This window comes from Bos taurus, chromosome 3, assembly GCF_002263795.3.
Source record: "Bos taurus isolate L1 Dominette 01449 registration number 42190680 breed Hereford chromosome 3, ARS-UCD2.0, whole genome shotgun sequence".
Lineage (NCBI taxonomy): Eukaryota > Metazoa > Chordata > Mammalia > Artiodactyla > Bovidae > Bos > Bos taurus.
Window position 1 is genome coordinate 11,350,434 of NC_037330.1, and position 19,047 is coordinate 11,369,480.

Consider the following 19,047-nt stretch of genomic DNA (forward strand, 5'->3'; position numbering starts at 1 on the left):
GGTTTTTTGCAAGTTGCTTTATTTACAACGCCAACTTTAAAAGTCACTGAACTAAAATTAACTGGACAATAAACTAGGCAGAAATTGCTTTACAAAAAGGGAAAGCCCAAAATGCCACTTTCTATGGGGAACCCACAGTTCAATTTTATTCAGAGCAAAGAAAAGAAACTTTCAATCACACTAGAAGAAACTGGGCCTTAAGTTTGGGAACTGTACTGAAACTACACATGCAATGAGGACAACATTCTGCTGATACAATTGACTTGCTGCTGCATTTGTTGACTCTTTTTCTAATATTAACAATTATAAACAAAGCAGTGCAACTAGTATTTGGAATAATCCTTACAGTGTTACAGCGTTAGACACGAAATTTCACTTCTCCTCACACCACTGGTTCTCTTTGCGTACCTGGGCTTCCTCTTCTTCAGTAAAATCATTTTTGATATTGAATGTCTTTTGAATCTCCTCAGGAGTTTTGCCCTTGATCATATTAGCAACAGTCTTGCAGGTAACATCAAGCAAACCTTTGATGTCTAAATAGTTTGCTGCCAATATAAGTTCAAAGAGTGTCCCTTGGTCAACTTTCAGGAATTCTTGATCCCAAACAGGTATATCATCTGTTCGTTTTTCTTTGTTCTCATCATCCTCAGGAGGAGGAGGATCATCCTTGTGGTGAGTGCACCACTGAATGACCTTTTTCAATATTGCTGCATTAACATTTGGCAAGGGGACTGGATCATCATCTCCTTCATCATCCATTCCCAAATCTTCCAACATAGTCTTGATGGTCACAGATTGTTTTGCAATTTCAACATCAACTTCGAATATCTCTCCATCAGAGCTCTGCAACTTAATTGAAGGCATGGTGGTAGGTCTCAAGGAGATGGCGGGCCGGAGGCTGAAGTGAGCAGGGCAACGTCGTCAAACAGCAACACTGAAAAGCGGAGAACAAGGCCACTACAGCCTAAAACAAACTTAAATGGGAAGGTATTTGGGGGGAGAATGGATACATGTATATGGATGGTTGAATCCCTTTACTGTCCACCTGAAACTACCACAACATTGTTGTTTTGTTTTACAAAATAAAAAGTTTTTAAAAAATAAAACAAACTTAGCTTTCACAAAGATTGAGAATTGATAGGTTGATTGGGTAGAAATATTCAGAGAGCAAATTTCAATGTATTATTTTTTTTCTAAATTCCTGACTGCCTTTTGCCTTTCCTGATGAATTTAATGAGCCACTAATAGTCTCACACATTTTGAGAAAACCAGTCATTGTCAAATACAAGATTAATTCTACTTGAACTAGCTTAGTTAATTTCTCCCAGACAACCCTCATTTGAGAAGATAATTCCTTAGGAAAGCACACATGTACATTTTTATATGTGTAGAGCCATCCTCTTCCTACCATCCTTGTAATTAAGATGTGACTGTGGCACAACAGGGCATTGAGACAAGTGACCAGAAATACAGTCAGTAAAAGGACTTCCCAGGTGGCGCTAGTGGTAAAGAACCTGCCTGACGATTCAGGAGATGTAAGAGGAGACACTAGTTCAATCCCTGAGTCAGGAAGACCCCCTGGAGGAGGGCTCAACAACCCACTCCAGCATTCTTGCCTGGGAAATCCCATGGACAGAGGAGGCTGTTAGGCTGCAGTCCATAAGGTCACACAGAGTTGGACACAATTGAAGCAACATAGCACACAAACACATATAATTTGTAGGAAGAAGGTGACCAGCTCATGGTAAAAACAGGGTTCTAAAAATCCCCATTTTCCAGCAAAATATCCCTCGTCCTTTCTGTACTAACTACCTCAACTTTCATGCATTAATTGAAACTCCTTCAGTGCTCGTGAAGTAATTTCCTATACTTCTTCCACCCTTCCCCCCTCAAAATCTTCTATACTTCCTCAGATAATTTTCTGACCATTTCATTTCATCTTGCACTTTCCCCTATGGAAAATCTTTTGAAACCTGATTTAAGTTTTTGCATGATATCAGTTTTTAAACTTATGTCCCAATCAAGAAAGTTGCTCATTTTCCCTGATGAATCTTTATTAGTAATACGGAAAAAAATGTGTATCAAAACATAATGTCATAATCATTCCAGGGGATTTGATCACACAGCTACAGAGCAAATGTATCTATCTGGGCTTGGCAAGAGACAAAAGAGACATCATTGGTAACAATCAGTGGTTCAACAGCTCAGAAGGAATTTGTAGAAGTGAACTCTACAGAGAGTGATCTGGGGGATTAGGAAGATGTGACAGAAACTCTGTGTGTGCCCACAGGAAAATTTAGATGTAAATCCCTGAACAGCTTGCAAATGAAAGAAAAGGGATTAGTTCTGGGATATGAGTTCCTTTGGAAGTTCAACATAGATCTGTGTGAAAATATTAAAGGAAGATATTTGCAAATTGGAGAATTTTAATCTTTTACCTTGCAAATCATCTAGAAACATTTCATAATTTCTAGCTGAGACCTATTAAAATGAAGCTATAAAGAAACCTTTTTGAGGGATACAGAATAAAACTTGGATAAATATAGACATACTGTATACAAGGACAGGATGCCTCAACTTTGAAGATATACCAGTTGTCCTTATTTCATCTTTAAACTCAAATCAATGCCACTCAAATATTAATTGTTTGATAATATGATAAATATTCCCAAGTTTCAAGCATAATATTAATCATAAATCCCTCAAGTCACCTTTATACACATAGGTGCATGAATGCTAAGTTGCTTCAGTCATGTCTGACTCTTTGTGACCCTATGGACTGTAGCCCACCAGGCTCCTCTATCCATGGGATTGTCCAGGCAAGAGTACTGGAGTGGGTTGCCATGCTCTTCTCCAGGAATACACATATATAGAGGAATATATATGTCTGTAAGTGTGTGTGTGAATTGTTACTTTAAAAATTTTGAGATAAGCTAAGTAAAAATTTTTAGCCCTCTACCACATTTTAAACACTGGATATAGTGGAGATTATGTATTTTTTTTAAATCACACTGCAGGTAAATACATGGCAAAGAAACCACTCTTACCCCTTTCCCAGAGCTCAGTTGAATTTTCACTCCAGCGGTATGTCCAGTACCACTGTCCCCACTGCCTCATGCTGTGATTAAGACACTAACATTGCCCAACGGTCATGGAAACTATTTCCCATATCTTGTCACACACACTCCTGGACACCATGACCCTCTTCCCATGCAATGACATGCAACTCAGTTCTAAGGATGACCTCATAAATCAACCAGCACCACTGCTTCCTCCTCACTTCCCACACTGTTTGAGGTCATACAAAGTGAAAATTTGCAAGGAAAGAGAACATATTTAATGTATGACCTCTTTGACCTAGAAAATTACTAAGTACATTACTTTCTTAGTTTGGGCCATGGACTATTCATTGTAAAATAAGGATATGGGTGTCTTCTTCTCTATTGATCTACATCTTCATTTAAAGTAGATAAAGATGAGATTATTTTGAACAGTATTGAGTAAAGTAGAAAGATAAACAGTTGTGTCATAATTATCTGGCAGTAATTGATCTTCCTAGGTCACTAAACTGCTCCCAAAATCTCTGTTCCTATTGGTCTCTTCACTTCTAAATTGATGATGCTCATGGATCTCAACCTAAGAAAATTTCAGATCAAATTCCTCTCTTCCTCAAAGCTTCAAAAGTTCTATACCTGTGGCGGATTCACTTTGATATTTGGCAAAACTAATACAATTATGTAAAGTTTAAAAATAAAAAATAAATAAAAAGTTCACAATTTACAACCAACAAAAGTAGACATTTTGTGCTGGCCTTAAGATCCTCCATGAATTGTCCTCAAATTCCTCTCTCTTCATACCTGCTCCTCCATCTATGTTTCTAAATATGCAAAATATACTTATGCCACATGTTCTGTATTAGTTAGCTAAGGCTGCTGTAACAAAGTATCATAGACCTGGCTAGTTAAATAACAGAATTTATTTTTTCACAGTCTGAAAGCTAGAAATCCAATTCAAAATATCATCAGTTTGGTTTATTCTGTGGCCTCTCTCCTTGACTTGTGTTTAGCTATCTTCTCCCTGTGGCTTCATTCATCTTTCCTCTGTAATTCTGTATTCAAACTTCCTCTTCTTACAGAGGTGCCAGTCATACTGGATTGTGGTCCACTCTAATGACCTAATTTTAGCTTCATTGCCTGCTTTAAAACCTTGTTTTCCCCAAACAGTCATATTCTGAGGTACCACTGGTTATGACTTCACCATGTGAATTTCAGAGGGACACAATCCAACCCATAACATGATTCTTCATTTTGAAATGTCCCAGGAGTAGGTGGGATGAATTGAGAGAGCAGTAATAAAACATGCACATTACCATATGCAGAATTAGATAGCTAGTGGAAATTTGCTGTATGATTCAGGAAGCTCATATCCAGTGCTCTGCAACAATATAGAGGCATTGGTTGGGGTGGGAGGGAGGTTCAGAATGGAAGGGACATACATACACCTATGGCTGACTCATGTTGATGTATGGCAGAAACCAACACAATACTCTAAAGCAATTGTCTTCAAATTCAAAGCAAATAAATTAAAAAAAAAATTAAAAAGAGACTATGAGGTTTGTATATTAAATATATTTCAATAAAAAGTTTCTTATTAAAAAAATGTCCCCCCCCATTTCTATTAAACTAATTTTTATTTTTTAGATGCAGTGAAAAACAATACACTTTGCTCTCTGTTCCAACAGCTAATTTCTTAGTGATTCCTTAGTACTTTTTTATTTAAAATATATTTGGTTATTTAAAAATAAATGTCAAACTATCTAAATAACATATGATCCTCAGAGTTAAAAAAGTATCAATATGTAACAAAGATTGTGAAATGTCCTTTCTTCCTCAACTTTATTTCCTTGAATTTCCACTCTTTATAATTAAACTGATTATGAATATATACACATGCACACACAAAAACACATTACTTAGAGAGAGAAATATAGGTAGATAGATAATCTACTATCAATCTTTAAATTATTCTACAAATATTTATGAATCTTTTTCAAGTGTGTATTTATGACTGAATCAGATTGTTTTTTAACTGAGAGATAATTCACATACTATACTATTTCAGTTCAGATCAGTCACTCAGTCATGTCCAACTCTTTGTGACCCCATGGACTGCAGCACACCAGGCCTCCCTGTCCATCACCATCTCCCGCTCTCATCACCATCTCCCATCTCTCATCACCATGAGTTTACTCAAACTCATGTCCATTGAGTCAGTGATACCATCCAACCATCTCATCCTCTGTCATCCCCTTCTCCTTCTGCCCTCAATCTTTCCCAGTATCAGGGTCTTTTCAAATGAGTCAAGCTCTTCATATCAGGTGGCCAAAGTATTGGAGTTTCAGCTTCAACATCAGTCCTTCCAGTGAATACTCAGGACTGATTTCCTTTAGGCTTGACTGGTTGGATCTCCTTGCAGTCCAAGGGACCCTCAAGTGTCTTCTCCAACACCACAGTTCAAAAGCATCAATTCTTTGGCACTCAGCTTTCTTTATAGTCCAACTCTCACATCCATACATGACTACTGGAAAAACCATAGCCTAGACTAGACGGACCTTTGTTGGCAAAGTAATGTCTCTGCTTTTGAATAAGCTGTCTAGGTTGGTCATAACTTTCCTTCTAAGGAGTAAGCGTCTTTTAATTTCATGGCTGCAGTCACCATCTGCAGTGATTTTGGAGCCCAAAAACTAAAGTCAGCCACTGTTTCCACTGTTTCCCCATCTAGTTGCCATGAAGTGATGGGAATGGATAATGGATTCCATGATCTTCATTTTCTGAATGTTGAGTTTTGAGCCAACTTTTTCACTCTCCTCTTTCACTTTCATCAAGAGGCTTTTTAGTTCCTCTTCACTTTCTGCCATAAGGGTGGTGTCATCTGCATATCTGAGGCTATTGATATTTTTCCCGGCAATCTTGATTCCAGCTTGTGCTTCTTCCAGTCCAGCGTTTCTCATGATGTACTCTGCATAGAACTTAAATAAGCAGGGTGACAATATATAGCCTTGACATACTCCTTTTCCTATTTGGAACCAGTCTGTTGTTCCATGTCCAGTTCTAACTGATGCTTCCTGACCTGTATACAGATTTCTCAAGAGACAGGTCAGGTGTTCTGGTATTCCCATCTCTTCCAGAATTTTCCACAGTTTATTGTGATCCACACAGTCAAGGCTTTATCATAGTCAATAAAGCAGAAGTAGATGCTTTTCTGGAACTCTCATCCTTTTTCAATGATCCAGCAGATGTTGGCAATTTGATCTATAATATTTACTCTTTTAAAATGTAGATTCAATGGATTTTAGTATACTCAGAAAATTAGGCCACCATCACTAATATTAATTCCAGAACATTTTCATTAGCCTGGCAAGAAACCCCATAAACATTAGCAGTCTCCTCCTCTTCCCCCAGCAACCTCTACTCTACTTTTTTGTCCTTATAGATTTGCCTATTCTAAGCATGTTATACAAATGGAATTATACAATATGTTGTCTTTTCTGTATGAGTGTTTTTAATTAGCATACAGGTCATCTATGTTATAGTGTGTATCAGGGCTTTGTGACTTTTTGTGGCAACATTTAGGTAGTTCCCAAATTTTGACTATTATCAAAATGTATGATGCCTCTATGAAGAATCATGTACAATGTATTGTGTAAGCATATGTATTTAATTTTCTTGAGTATGTGATAGGAGTAGAATTACTGGATCATATGGTAATTTTATCTGCAACTTTTTGAGGAACAGTAAATTTTTCAGAGCAACTGCACTAATTTACCTCTCTAGAAATATATGAGAATCCCAATTTCTCCATTTCCTAGCCAACACATGGTATTTTCTGCATTATTAGGATTATTAGTATGATTGCCATCCTAGTGAATGTGAAGTGATATGTTGTGGTTTTGATTTGCATTTCCTCAATCACTACTGCTATTGAGTTTTTATTTTTTTTTCTATATGTAACTAGTGATTTGCATGTATTCTTTGGAGACTGCCTATTTAAAACTTTTATCCATTTTAAAATTGTGATGTTTCCTTTCTCACACTGATAGCAACATACCTAAGCTTGCATAAAACCTCTATCCTTTTACTCCCTGCCTTTTAAATTTTAATCTCAAAATTAATGTTTTTGTATTTTGTATTCATTAAGAAATTATAGTAGTCATACTCATTCTAATTCTCTTCTCCTTTAGCCTTTATACAACAGTTGAATAGTTAACACATCATATTACAAAATTCAAAATTTCTAAATCTGATATTTACATTTTCCATTGTGTTGTATATTTTCATGTATTTTCATTTTACTAATTATCACCCTTTCATTTCAGCTTTTGTTCAGTGTAAATCATGTCTGATCTTTGTGACCCCATGAACTGCAGCACGCCAGGCTTCCCTGTCCTTCACCAAGTTTACTCAAACTCACGTTCATTGAGTCAGTGGTGACATTCAATCATCTCATCCTCTGTTGCCCTTTCTTCTCTTGCCCGCAACCTTCCCCAGTATCAGGGTCTTTTCCAGTGAGTTAGCTCTTCACATCAGGTGGCCAAAGTATTGGAGCTTCAGCTTCAGCATCAGTCCTTCCAATGAATATTCAGGGTTGATATCCTTTAGGATTGACTGATTTGATTACCTTACAGTCCAAGGGACTCTCAAGAGTTTTCTCCAGTACCACAGTTCAAAAGCATCAATTCTTTGGTGTTCAGTCTTCTTTATGGTCCAACTCTTACATCTGTACATGACTACTGGAAAAATCATAGCTTTTATTTCACAGACTTTGGTACAAAGGTGATTGATGTCTCTGCTTAATATGCTGTCTAGATTTGTCATAGCTTTTCTTCCAAGGAGCAAGTATCTTTTAATTTCATGGCTACAGTCACCATTTGCAGTGGCTTTGGAGCCCAAGAAAATAAAATCTGTCACTGTTTCCAATTTTTCCACATTTATTTGCCATTAAGTGATGAGACCAGATGCCATGATCTTTGTTTTCTGAATGTTGAATTTTGAGTCCACTTTTTCACTCTTCTCTTTCACCTTCATCAAGAGGCTCTTTAATTACCCTTCACTTCCCTGTGGCTCAGCTGATAAAGAATCTGCCTGAAATTCAGGACACCTGGATTCGATCCCTAGGTTGGGAAGATCCCTTGGAGAAGGGAAAGGCTACTCACTCTGGTATTCTGGCCTAGAGAATTACATGGACTATATAGTCCTTGGGGTCACAAAGAGTCGGACACGACTGAGTGACTTTCACTTTTGCTTTCACTTTCTGTCATTAAAGTGGTATCATCTGCATATCTGAGATTATTGATATTTCTCTCAGCAATCTTGATTCCAGTTTGTGAATAATCCAGCCCAGCATTTTGTATGATACACTCTGAATATAAGTTAAATAAGCCGGGTGACAATATATAGGTTTGACATACTCCTTTCCCAATTTAGAACCAGTCCATTGTTCCATGTCTGGTTCTGTTTCTCTCTTGAGAAACCTTCTCAAGAGACAGGTAAGGTGGTCTGGTATTCCCATCTCTTAAAGAATTTTCAACAGTGTGTTGTGATTCACACAAAGGCTTTAGCATAATCAATGAAGCAGAACTAGATTTTTTTTTTTTTTATTCTCTTGGTTTTTCTATGATCCAATGGATGCTGGCAATTTGTTCTCTGGTTCCTCTGCCTTTTCTAAATCCAGATTGTATATCTGGAAGTCCTCAGTTCATGTACTGCTGAAGCCTAGCTTGAAAGATTTTGAGTATTACCTTGCTAGCACGTGAAATGAGCACAATTGTATGGTAATTTGAACATTCTTTGGCATCGCCTTTCTTCAGCTTAAGGAAATCCTTTCAGTATTTCAACATTTTTTATAAGGCAGATCTAATGATGATTTATGAACGCCACTAGCTTCTGTTTATTTGGTAAAATCTTTATTTCACCTTTGTTTCTGAAGAATAACCCTGACAGAGTACTCTTGGCTGGCTGTCTTTCTTTCTTTCTTTCTTTCTTTTTTAAATTCAGCACATTGAACATACCATCTTGCTCTCTTCTGGTCAGTAGTTTCTTCTGAGAAATCTGCTGATAGTCTAATGAGGGTTATGTTGTAGGTTGAAATCTTTATCTTCTTGCTACTTTTTGGATTCTCTCTGTGCTTTTGATTTTTTGAAGTTAATTTAATGTGTCTTAGAGAACAACATTTTGAATTGAAATAATGAGGGGATGTAGCTTCATGAACTTGGGTGTCTAAATCTCACATAAGACTTGAGAAGATCTCAACTATCATTTATTTAAATAAACCTTTTGTCCTCTTCCTCATATTCTCTTTCTGGAAATCCAGTGATTCTGATATTTGTTCTCTTGATGTCCATTAGATCATGTAGTCTTTCTTTGCTGTTTTCATACTTTTTTTGTTCTCTGATTGACTTATTTCAAAATTCCTATTCTCTTACTCACTGAGTCCATCTTCTTTTTGATCAGCTCTGCTACTGATGTCCTTTATTGCATTTTAAATTTCATTCACTAAATTCCTAAGCACCAGAATTTCTGAATGATTCTGTTTTATTACAACATGTATCTCCTTTAAATTTATTTCATTTCTGCATTGCTCTGTTGATTTTGTTGAATTGTCTGGTCATTCAGTTCAATTCAGTTCAGTTGCTCAGTCATGTCCAATTCTTTGTGACCCCATGAATTGCAGGTGGGAAATTACTGGGAAAACCATAGCCTTGACTAGATGGTCCTTTATTGGCTAAGTAATGTCTCTGCTTTTGAATATGCTATCTAGGTTGGTCATAACTTTCCTTCCAAGGAGTAAGTGTCTTTTAATTTCATGGCTGCAGTCACCATCTGCAGTGATTTTGGAGCCCCCCAAAATAAAGTGTGACATTGTTTCCACTGTTCCCCTATTTCCAATGAAGTGATTTCAGTTCAGTTCAGTTCAGTTCAGTCGCTCAGTCGTGTCCGACTCTTTGCAACCCCATGAATTGCAGCACGCCAGGCCTCCCTGCCCATCACCAACTCCCGGAATTCATCCAAACCCACGTCCATCGAGTTGGTGATGCCATCCAGCCATCTCATCCTCTGTTGTCCCCTTTTTCTCCTGCCCCCAATCCCTCCCAGCATCAGAGTCTTTTCCAATGAGTCAACTCTTCACATGAGGTGGCCAAAGTATGAAGTCATTAAGTTTCTTCAAAAAAAGTTATTTTGAATTATTTATTGGACAATTCACATATCTCTGTACCTTTGGGCTCAGTTATTAGAGGATTATTGTGATCATTTGATCAAGTCATGTTTCCTTGACTTTTTGCGTATCTTGAAATTGTACATAGCTACTTTGGCACTTGAAGGAGTTATAACCTCCGCATTCCTTACTAACTGTCTTCAGGTGGAAGGTACATTTGTTGGTCCTACTTATACACTGGAATTTCCTGACCTTGCATGGGAACATCTGCTCCATGCTCCCTCATGTAGCAGAATTCTTCTTTTAAAAGCTTTGTTGAGATATAATCCATGTACCATAGAAGTCAATCATTTAAGAGTCCAATTCAATGGCTTTTAGTATGTTCACATAGTTATACACCCATCATTACAATCAGTTTTAGAACATTTTATTAGCCTAAGAAATTAATCCACACCTTTAGCCTACAAGACCCCATATTCCCACCCAACTCTCATCCCTAGGCAATTACTAACCTACTTTCTATTTCTATAAGCTTGCCTATTCTGGACATGTTATATTAATGGAATCATATATGATGTGGTCATACATGACTGGCTTCTTTCACTCAGTGTGTTTTCAAGGTTCATCCAATATTGTAATTTGTATCATCCATTGTTTTTTAAGTAGCAGAATTCTTAATTTTGCATGTCTTCTTTTAATCTTTTAGCACATCCAATCAGATATTGGAAATCTCTTATTTTCCTGAAGGTGGTGCTGTAGCCCAACTTTGTGCTTTGTCCCTTGCCCATAGACTCTGTTTTCTGCTTGCCTTCTTTAAATACCATAGCTCACTCTCACAGCCATTTCAGGATCTTTCAAAAGGAGCTGGCTGAAAAGTCAGGGGAGATTTGGGCTTGGTACTTGGGTATTTGGGGTAACTATGGGCCAGTTAGGGGAGATCTTCAAGTGAGGTTTTCCAAAAGCTTGTATGTGGACTTGCTGCTAGAGTCTTGAATACAGTCAACAGATACCAGATCCCTTAAACGTGCTCTCATATTTGTATCTGCCTTTCCTGATCCCCTCTCCCCATGTAGTCATGAAAGTCTTTCCTGTACCCTGGGTGCTTTAGGAGAGAAAAGCTTTCCTCCAGCAGCATCCCACACAGCTGGGGAACATGGGCCCTCAGTCATTTCACTCCCATTTTGCTCAGGAGAGTTGTTGCCAGCTAGTTCAGTGCCAAGCTGTGACACCTAGAGGAGGGGTGGCACTGAAAAACGTCTTCTTCCATATTCAATGCAAGTATTTTGTGGGTTTTTTGATTTTTGCTTTTTTGCTTCAACAGAGTGCTGGCATCTTCCCTCTGTAAACCAGGACTTCTACAAAGGCTCTTTTATCCTTGGCTATATGCCCACGTCAGTGCTTTGCAGGTGCTCCTCAACTGCAACAAAGAGGGGCCAAAACCAATCCACAGACACCTGCCAGTTCCATAACCCATAATAAGGTTTATCTACCTGTTATCCAGTGCACAGGTGGGAAAAACTCCCTGGATCCCCCAACTCTCTGAGAGGTACTTTTGTTCATGGATGGATACTAAATTTTAGCTGATGAAAGGTGACAAAAAGGGGGACAATTTATGCAGTCATAATGTTCTTCTTCACTTCTTTCAAGTATTTGCTAGAATGGCCCCTTCTTAATGAGATCTTGTACACCCTGTTAAAATCATCACCACCAATACCTTTGCTCCCTTGCCTTACTCCACACCCCCCACCCCCCACCCCCCATGGAACACATGATCTTCTAACATATAATTTACTAATATATCCTGCTTATTGTTTATGCTTCATTTCTCTGCAATAGACTATAAACTCCACGAAGGCAAGGTTCTTTATTTTTTCTTACTAATGTATCCTGTAACTAAAATAGTGTCTAACACTTAGTAAGTGTTCAGGACATATTAATTTATTTTATTAAAAATGGATAGTTTTGGAATTATAGAAAGAAAAAGATGTCTCCTTATACGCAAATAAATGTGTACATGCTTGAAAGTCAAGCATATTTTTTTTTTGTTTTGCTACTTTATTTTTAATTGATTTGTATTGGAGTATATAGTTTACTCACAATGTTGTATTACATATATATACATATATACACTATTTTTGCAGTCACATTTAATGGAGATCTATTAATTTCATTTGTATAGCATCCCACTTCTAGGGAACTTTGTTTGACTCTATGTAAACCAACTGGGTAAATGAATTACAGGAAGTTATCCTTTTGACCACAAGTTTGAGCTTATTCCCTGACTCAGGCAAACCATTTTCTCTAACCCAGTACTAAAAACATGGGTAAACAGAGAGGACAGAAAATCATTGAATGACAGTTCCCTAAAGAGATGATTTACAAGATCCTATGAAGAAAAGTTTTGCAGTTGTTCTAGTTCCTTCAAAAACTCTGGTCATCAAATCTTTCTTCATATACATGAGCAGTCCACAAACCTTCCAAATATTATCGTTTTGTTTACTTAAATTCATTAGATGTGGTGTGAAGAACTGTAAGAATATGAGATTTTGCACTCATTGCAAGCTAAGAAGATAGTCTTCTACAACTCCACAGATGATGAGGACTCTAGGTCAAAGACAAAGGATAGTTACTTTCTGGCAATAGCCAAAGTATCAGAATTTCTGTTGACCCTCTGTTGCCACAGGGAAATGTACATAGAGCAGTATGTGTTACAAGAGAGGGGCCCAGAGCATAGGTGACCAGGACAGGCCTAATTTTGCCTTCAACTTGATTAAACTTTGGGGAGGTTTCTTCCTGACCCTAGACCCCTGATCTCCCTTTTCTTAGAGTATATGCTTTAGAAAATGTGCAATTGTATATTATTTTTCTGTCCTTCCAATATATACATATTTTTAAATTCTAGTCAGTTTTACAACCCAGAAATGTCTTTCTCAAGGACCTGGGAGCATCCATTTGAAATATGATCATTAAGGAAGACATTGTTCTTAATATCCCAATTTGCATGGGATGAAAGGAATCCAACATTGGTGAATACCTTGCTACAAGCACAAAATTGCATCCTGTAATAAAGCCATGAGATGTTTATTTTTCCTTTTGATAAAATCAGGTAGTAAACCCAAATGCTATAAGGTTCTCCAGTACCTTTCCATTACCTCGTCGTAGCCACTGAAAACCTTATCCCTGTTGGTTGTGGCAGAGTTGCCAAATTCAGACTTGGTATTTCTCCATTACCAAAATAATCTTGAATAAAATTTTCCTTGTCTGTTTAACACAATTTTTGACTTGACATAATTTTTGGCACATTTTTGACTTGACGTAAGGAATAAGAAAAAAGCAAACTTGTCTCCAGGGCTTCCCTGGTGACTCAATGGTAAAGAATCTGCCTGCAATGCAAGAGCTGCAAGACAAGACATGGGTTCAATCCCTGGGTTGGGAAGGTCCCCTAGGGGAGAGCATGGCTACCTATTCCAGAATTCTTACCTAGAGAATCCCATGGACAGAGGAGCATGGAGGGCTACAGTCCACAGGATTGCAAAGAGTCAGACAGGACTGAAGTGACTTAGCAAGGCACACTTGATGCCAAAGAAAACAATTTATCTCTCTTCTAGAAACACTAAGAAAAAGATGAGGTAAATTTAAAATCATTCAGGAGGTCCACACATGAAGAGGATAACAGAAAATTAAAGCCATAAAGCAGGATAGATAAAAACTTTTAAAAAATCACTTTAGTGTCAGACTGCTGCACACAAATCTCACCCACATTTTATGAAAGTTGATCAAGGAATTAAGTGTAAAGTCTACTTCTGGAGTTTTCTATTTAATTGCTGCAACTTCTGGACATATAGAATTTGATTTCCTAATGTCTACATACTCTGTAGTAGATGAGTATATCTATGAGTAGATGCAAGAATGCCAATTAATCTATCCTGTCATTATTTTTCAAATTACAAAACATAAAATCTGTGCCAGAAAGATATAAATAATTTCTCAAACATGTAAAAAAGAACACTGTAATATTCAAATGTATAATGTAGAAAGATTAAATGGTAATATAGAGTGAAATGATTTAGATAAGGTTGGCCATGAGCAAAGACTATCAACTAATTGGGTCTGTGAATGGATTTAGATATGCTGCTAACTCTTTAAATTGTAAATAAGTCTTCCCCCACTCGTATTCATGAGGCTAATTTCATTTTTGGATATTGCTTTCAAAAATACTGTCTGTTGCAATATGTGGACTAGAATGATTAATTGATTCACTATGGCCGTAACTGGCACCCCACTCCAGTCCTCTTGCCTGGAAAATCCCATGGACGGAGGAGCCTGGTAGGCTGCAGTCCATGGGGTCGCAAAGAGTCGGACACGACTGAGCAACTTCACTTTCACTTTTCACTGTCATGCATTGGAGAAGGAAATGGCAATCCACTCCAGTATTCTTACCTGGGAGCCTGGTGGGCTGCCGTCTGTGGGGTCGCACAGAGTCGGACACGACTGACGCCACTTAGCAGCAGCAGCAGCATAACACTGATCAGGTCAAATATATGATTATTTTTACTGTCAGTAACATTCTAAACTCAATAAACCTCAAAGTAGCATCTTATTCTGAAACAAAAATAGACATTAGTGTCACATAATTAACTTTATCTGAACTTGTCTATATTGCAATTGAGTTACAAAAGCTGAGAGAAGAAAATGTGCCAACTATTCTCAAAAAACAAATTCTCAGTTAAAAAGATATGGAAACACATTCTTTGTCAGAAAGCTATATTTATTACAGAATCTGAAATATAACAATATATCAATCATATAATTTTAGGGATCCTTTCTTCCCCAACACTTTTCTAATAGCAACTTGAACATCCTTGTTTCTTAGACTGTATACCATGGGGTTTAATAATGGAGTGACAATAGTGTATGTCACTGTTACTAATCTGTCCTTGTTAGACACATAGTTTGCTGTTGGTCTCAAGTAGATATAGGAAGCACAACCATAGTGAATAATGACAACAGTGAGATGAGACGCACAGGTGGAAAAGGCCTTCCGTCTGCCTTCAGCAGAGGGAATCTTCAGGATAGTCCTCAGAATGCAGATATAAGAAACACAAATGAATAAAAATGGGACCACGAGTACAAGAACACCACAGATGAATATGACAAATTCATGAGCATCTGTATTTGTGCAAGCCAGACGAATAACTGGTGAGATGTCACAGAAGTAATGGTTGACTTTGTTGGCACTACAGAAAGGGAGGCTGAAAACTAAATATACTACTGTTAGTGAGGCCAAGAACCCACCAATCCCACAGAGGGCTCCCAATTTTCCACACATCTGCCAACTCATAAGGATAGGGTAATGTAGAGGGTGACAGATGGCAGCGTAACGATCATAGCCCATAACTCCCAATAGCAAGCAATTGGTCATAGCAAAACCAAGGAAGAAGAACATTTGGATGGCACAACAGTGGAAGGAGATTGTCCTGGCCACAGAAAAGAGATTGATGAGCATCTTGGGTAGGATGACGAAGGTATAGCAGGTCTCTGATGTTGAGAGAATGCTGAGGAAGAAGTACATTGGTGTGTGGAGGCTTTTGTCCAGGCGGATGACAGTAACAATAATAACATTGCCACTGAGAATGGCTAAGTACAGAAAAAGGAATACCACAAAGAGAACAAGCTGAATGTCACCAAGACTTGAAAAACCCAGTAAAAGAAACTCGGTGACCATGGTGAGGTTTTCTGCCAAGACCTGAAAACAAAAGGGAAGTAAGTGCATTCAGGTACATAAATACACAAATCTAGGGTATGCAGGCTTATATTCCTTTCTTGAGATGTTGGAAACATCTTGCCTTTTCTAGTTCCTAGGAGCCTCTGGTTCATTATCCCCCTCTCCCTTCTTCAAACCCAGGAAAATTATATCTCTTTTTCCGACTCTGATTCTGTCTTTCACTTTTAAGAACAATGTGTTTACATGGTCAAGTCCAAATAATATAGACTAATCTCCCTAGCTGAAGGTCACAGGATTAGCAAACTTAATTTTATCTCCAGCCTAAATTCTCCTTTTTCATGTAACCTAACTTATTTGCGTGTTTCTGGGACTGATACATGGACATCTTTGAAAGGACATTATGCTGCCTCCTACAATTAGGAACACACCATGCAAAACACAAAAATGAAACAAAGAAAATGAGTCCTTTTTAATGGCATAAAACAACTAGGATAAAATTTAACAAAAGAGGAGCAACATTTATACACAGAAAACCATCAGACATTGCTGAGAAAAATTAAAGATCCAAATAAATGAAAAGACAACCATGTTCATGGATTGGAAGATTCAACATTATTATGAGATAATTATGAGCACAGTGATCCATATATTCATTACAGACTTCAAAATATTGACAAAGTAATCACAAAATAAATATGGAAAGGAACTGGAATAACCAAAATAATCATGAAATTTAAGGGCAAAGATAGAAGATTTATACTTTCTGATTGCAAAGTTTACTTTAATGATAGAGTAATCAAGAAAGCATGGTACTGGCATATATATACACACATAGATAATGGTTAAAATTGAGAGTCCAGAAATATACACTTCAAAGGGTACCATTGTGAAAATGAAGGGAACATCATACAGAAAAAATGCATTCACAAAGCATGTATCTGATAAGGGATTTGCATCCAGAATATACATATAACCCTTACAAGTAAAATAAGAGAAGGATGCAGTTTAAAAATGGGCAAACTCTTTCAGTAGACATTTCATCAAAGTGTATTGGTGGCTAGGAGGTATATAAAGATACATTCAGCATCACTTGCCATTAGAAAAATGCAAATTAAAACCATAATGTGCTTACTGCTCATATGCACTAAGATGACTATAATGAAAATGATAGATACTAAGAGGTGCTGGTAAGGAGGCAGAGAGGCTGAAACCTTCACATTTTGCTGATGGAAGTGTAATATTATGCAGTCACTTTTGAAAAGAGTTTCACAGTTCTTATAATGGTAAATATAAACTTAGCTAATGACATAGCAATTTTATTCTCAGGGATATAACAGAGGGACGTGAATACTATCCACATAAATATTTTTAGTGAATGTTCTTAGTAGTGGCATTATTGATAATAGCCAAAAGGAGAAAACTATTCAATGTATTGTGCCCCAATATATGAAGAAATAAATTTATGGACAAACAAAATCTGATATACCCATAAAACTGACTATTACATTCAGTAGTAAAAGGAAGAACTGTGGTGCATACCACAGCATAAATATCTTTAAAAATACTATGCTAAATGATAGTAGTCAAGTACAAAAGACTACACATTGGAAATTCTATTTATATGAAATGTGTAGGAAGGGAAAATATACATCAGTGGAAAGAAGATTAGTTGTAATCTTGGGATGGGGACAGGATGGAATTTGGCTGAAAACAGACAGGAGGTTATCTTTTGGGATGATGAAAATGTCCTAAAACTTATTGTGGTGATGACCACACAACTATATTAATTTGTACAAATATAATATGTGTATGTCATGGTATATTAAGCTATTTTTAAAAGACTGTTTTAAAGGAAATTGATATATTGATGATTTAATTTTTATATGTATATTTATTTTAATTACTAAATGGAAAACTTTGGAACATTAGGATCCATTTAATTTTCATCATGAGTCCTTCTCTGGGATGTTTCAGTGTTTCTGAAACACATTACAGATCTTCAAAAAAAATTTGTTAAATAATTTTAAACATAATTTTTTTACATTTCTAGCAACTTAAGATGTGCCATGATAGTGTATTATTATGCTCAATTCTATCTCCAAACCACAGTTAATATAACAATAAATATACAGTTAAAAAAATACAAAAAAGAAGACTGTATACTTGCAATAAATGAGTGGGAGAGAGGTTCTACTGCATTCAATACAGAGGGATTGAGTTAGACTGTGAATTATGGCTATTTAACATGCTCTCCCCTCTGAACAATCACAATACAGACATTCAAGAAAAATAAGAAAACATTCTCCAGCTGATTCAAACCAATGATACCAAAAGACTCACTGTCTGTATATATAAACATGATAACTATATTCTTAAGTAACCAGAATTGCTCCTACCACCCTTCATTTTCTTTTCCTTTACCCTTTACTTCCTTAATAAATAGAAAAAATATTGTATAAGTCTCCAACTAATATAATTTTCAAAAAATTCTTGTGGCTATGTCAAGAAAAAAAAAATGCAAAAAATTAAAAGATTAGAAAAAAAGTACATTTTTTGATGGAAAAAATGGAAAAACTAAGCTCAAAACTAAAAACAGTATACCAAAGAGCAGTAAATAACCAAAAATTTGACTGAATAAAATAAAACATATATTGTCAACAAAAGCACAATCAGAAATATCAGAAAATAAACAATAAATTAAAAATTACAAAAATCATTTCAAAATATTAATATTAATAAAAATGTATTACAACTGATGGAGAAAATAAACTTCTGTTGTAGAAAATGGATTTAGTATATGATTTATGAAAAAGAAAGAACATGTATCAAATATATAAAAATTAGTTTTACATCATTTGTAGTGCAAGTTAAACTGAAAGATCATTTGCGCTCACCAAATTATCAATAGTGATGTGGATTATATGATTAGTAAAAGTGTTAATGCTAATATGTTTAAAAATAAGCTTTAATTTTATGGAAAGAAGTTCATCAAAATGTATCAAGGCCCTTGAATATATTCATTTATTTTTCTTCAATAATTCTGTTTGAAATCTATCAAAAATAGAATTTGATGTTTCTTCATCTGAAAAATGGCAAATGTGAGAATTAAA

General features: G+C 36.4%; 1 protein-coding gene and 1 pseudogene across 1 annotated transcript; both read right to left on the reverse strand.

The window, feature by feature from the left end:
- On the reverse strand, positions 1-965 carry LOC511264 (S-phase kinase associated protein 1 pseudogene; annotated as a pseudogene).
- A 14,045-nt stretch (positions 966-15,010) lies between these two features.
- Positions 15,011-15,985, reverse strand: OR10R2 (olfactory receptor family 10 subfamily R member 2). Its single transcript, NM_001390304.1, has one exon. The coding sequence runs from the start codon at positions 15,983-15,985 to the stop codon at positions 15,011-15,013; it is 975 nt and encodes a 324-aa protein (NP_001377233.1).
- Positions 15,986-19,047: the final 3,062 nt, after the last annotated feature.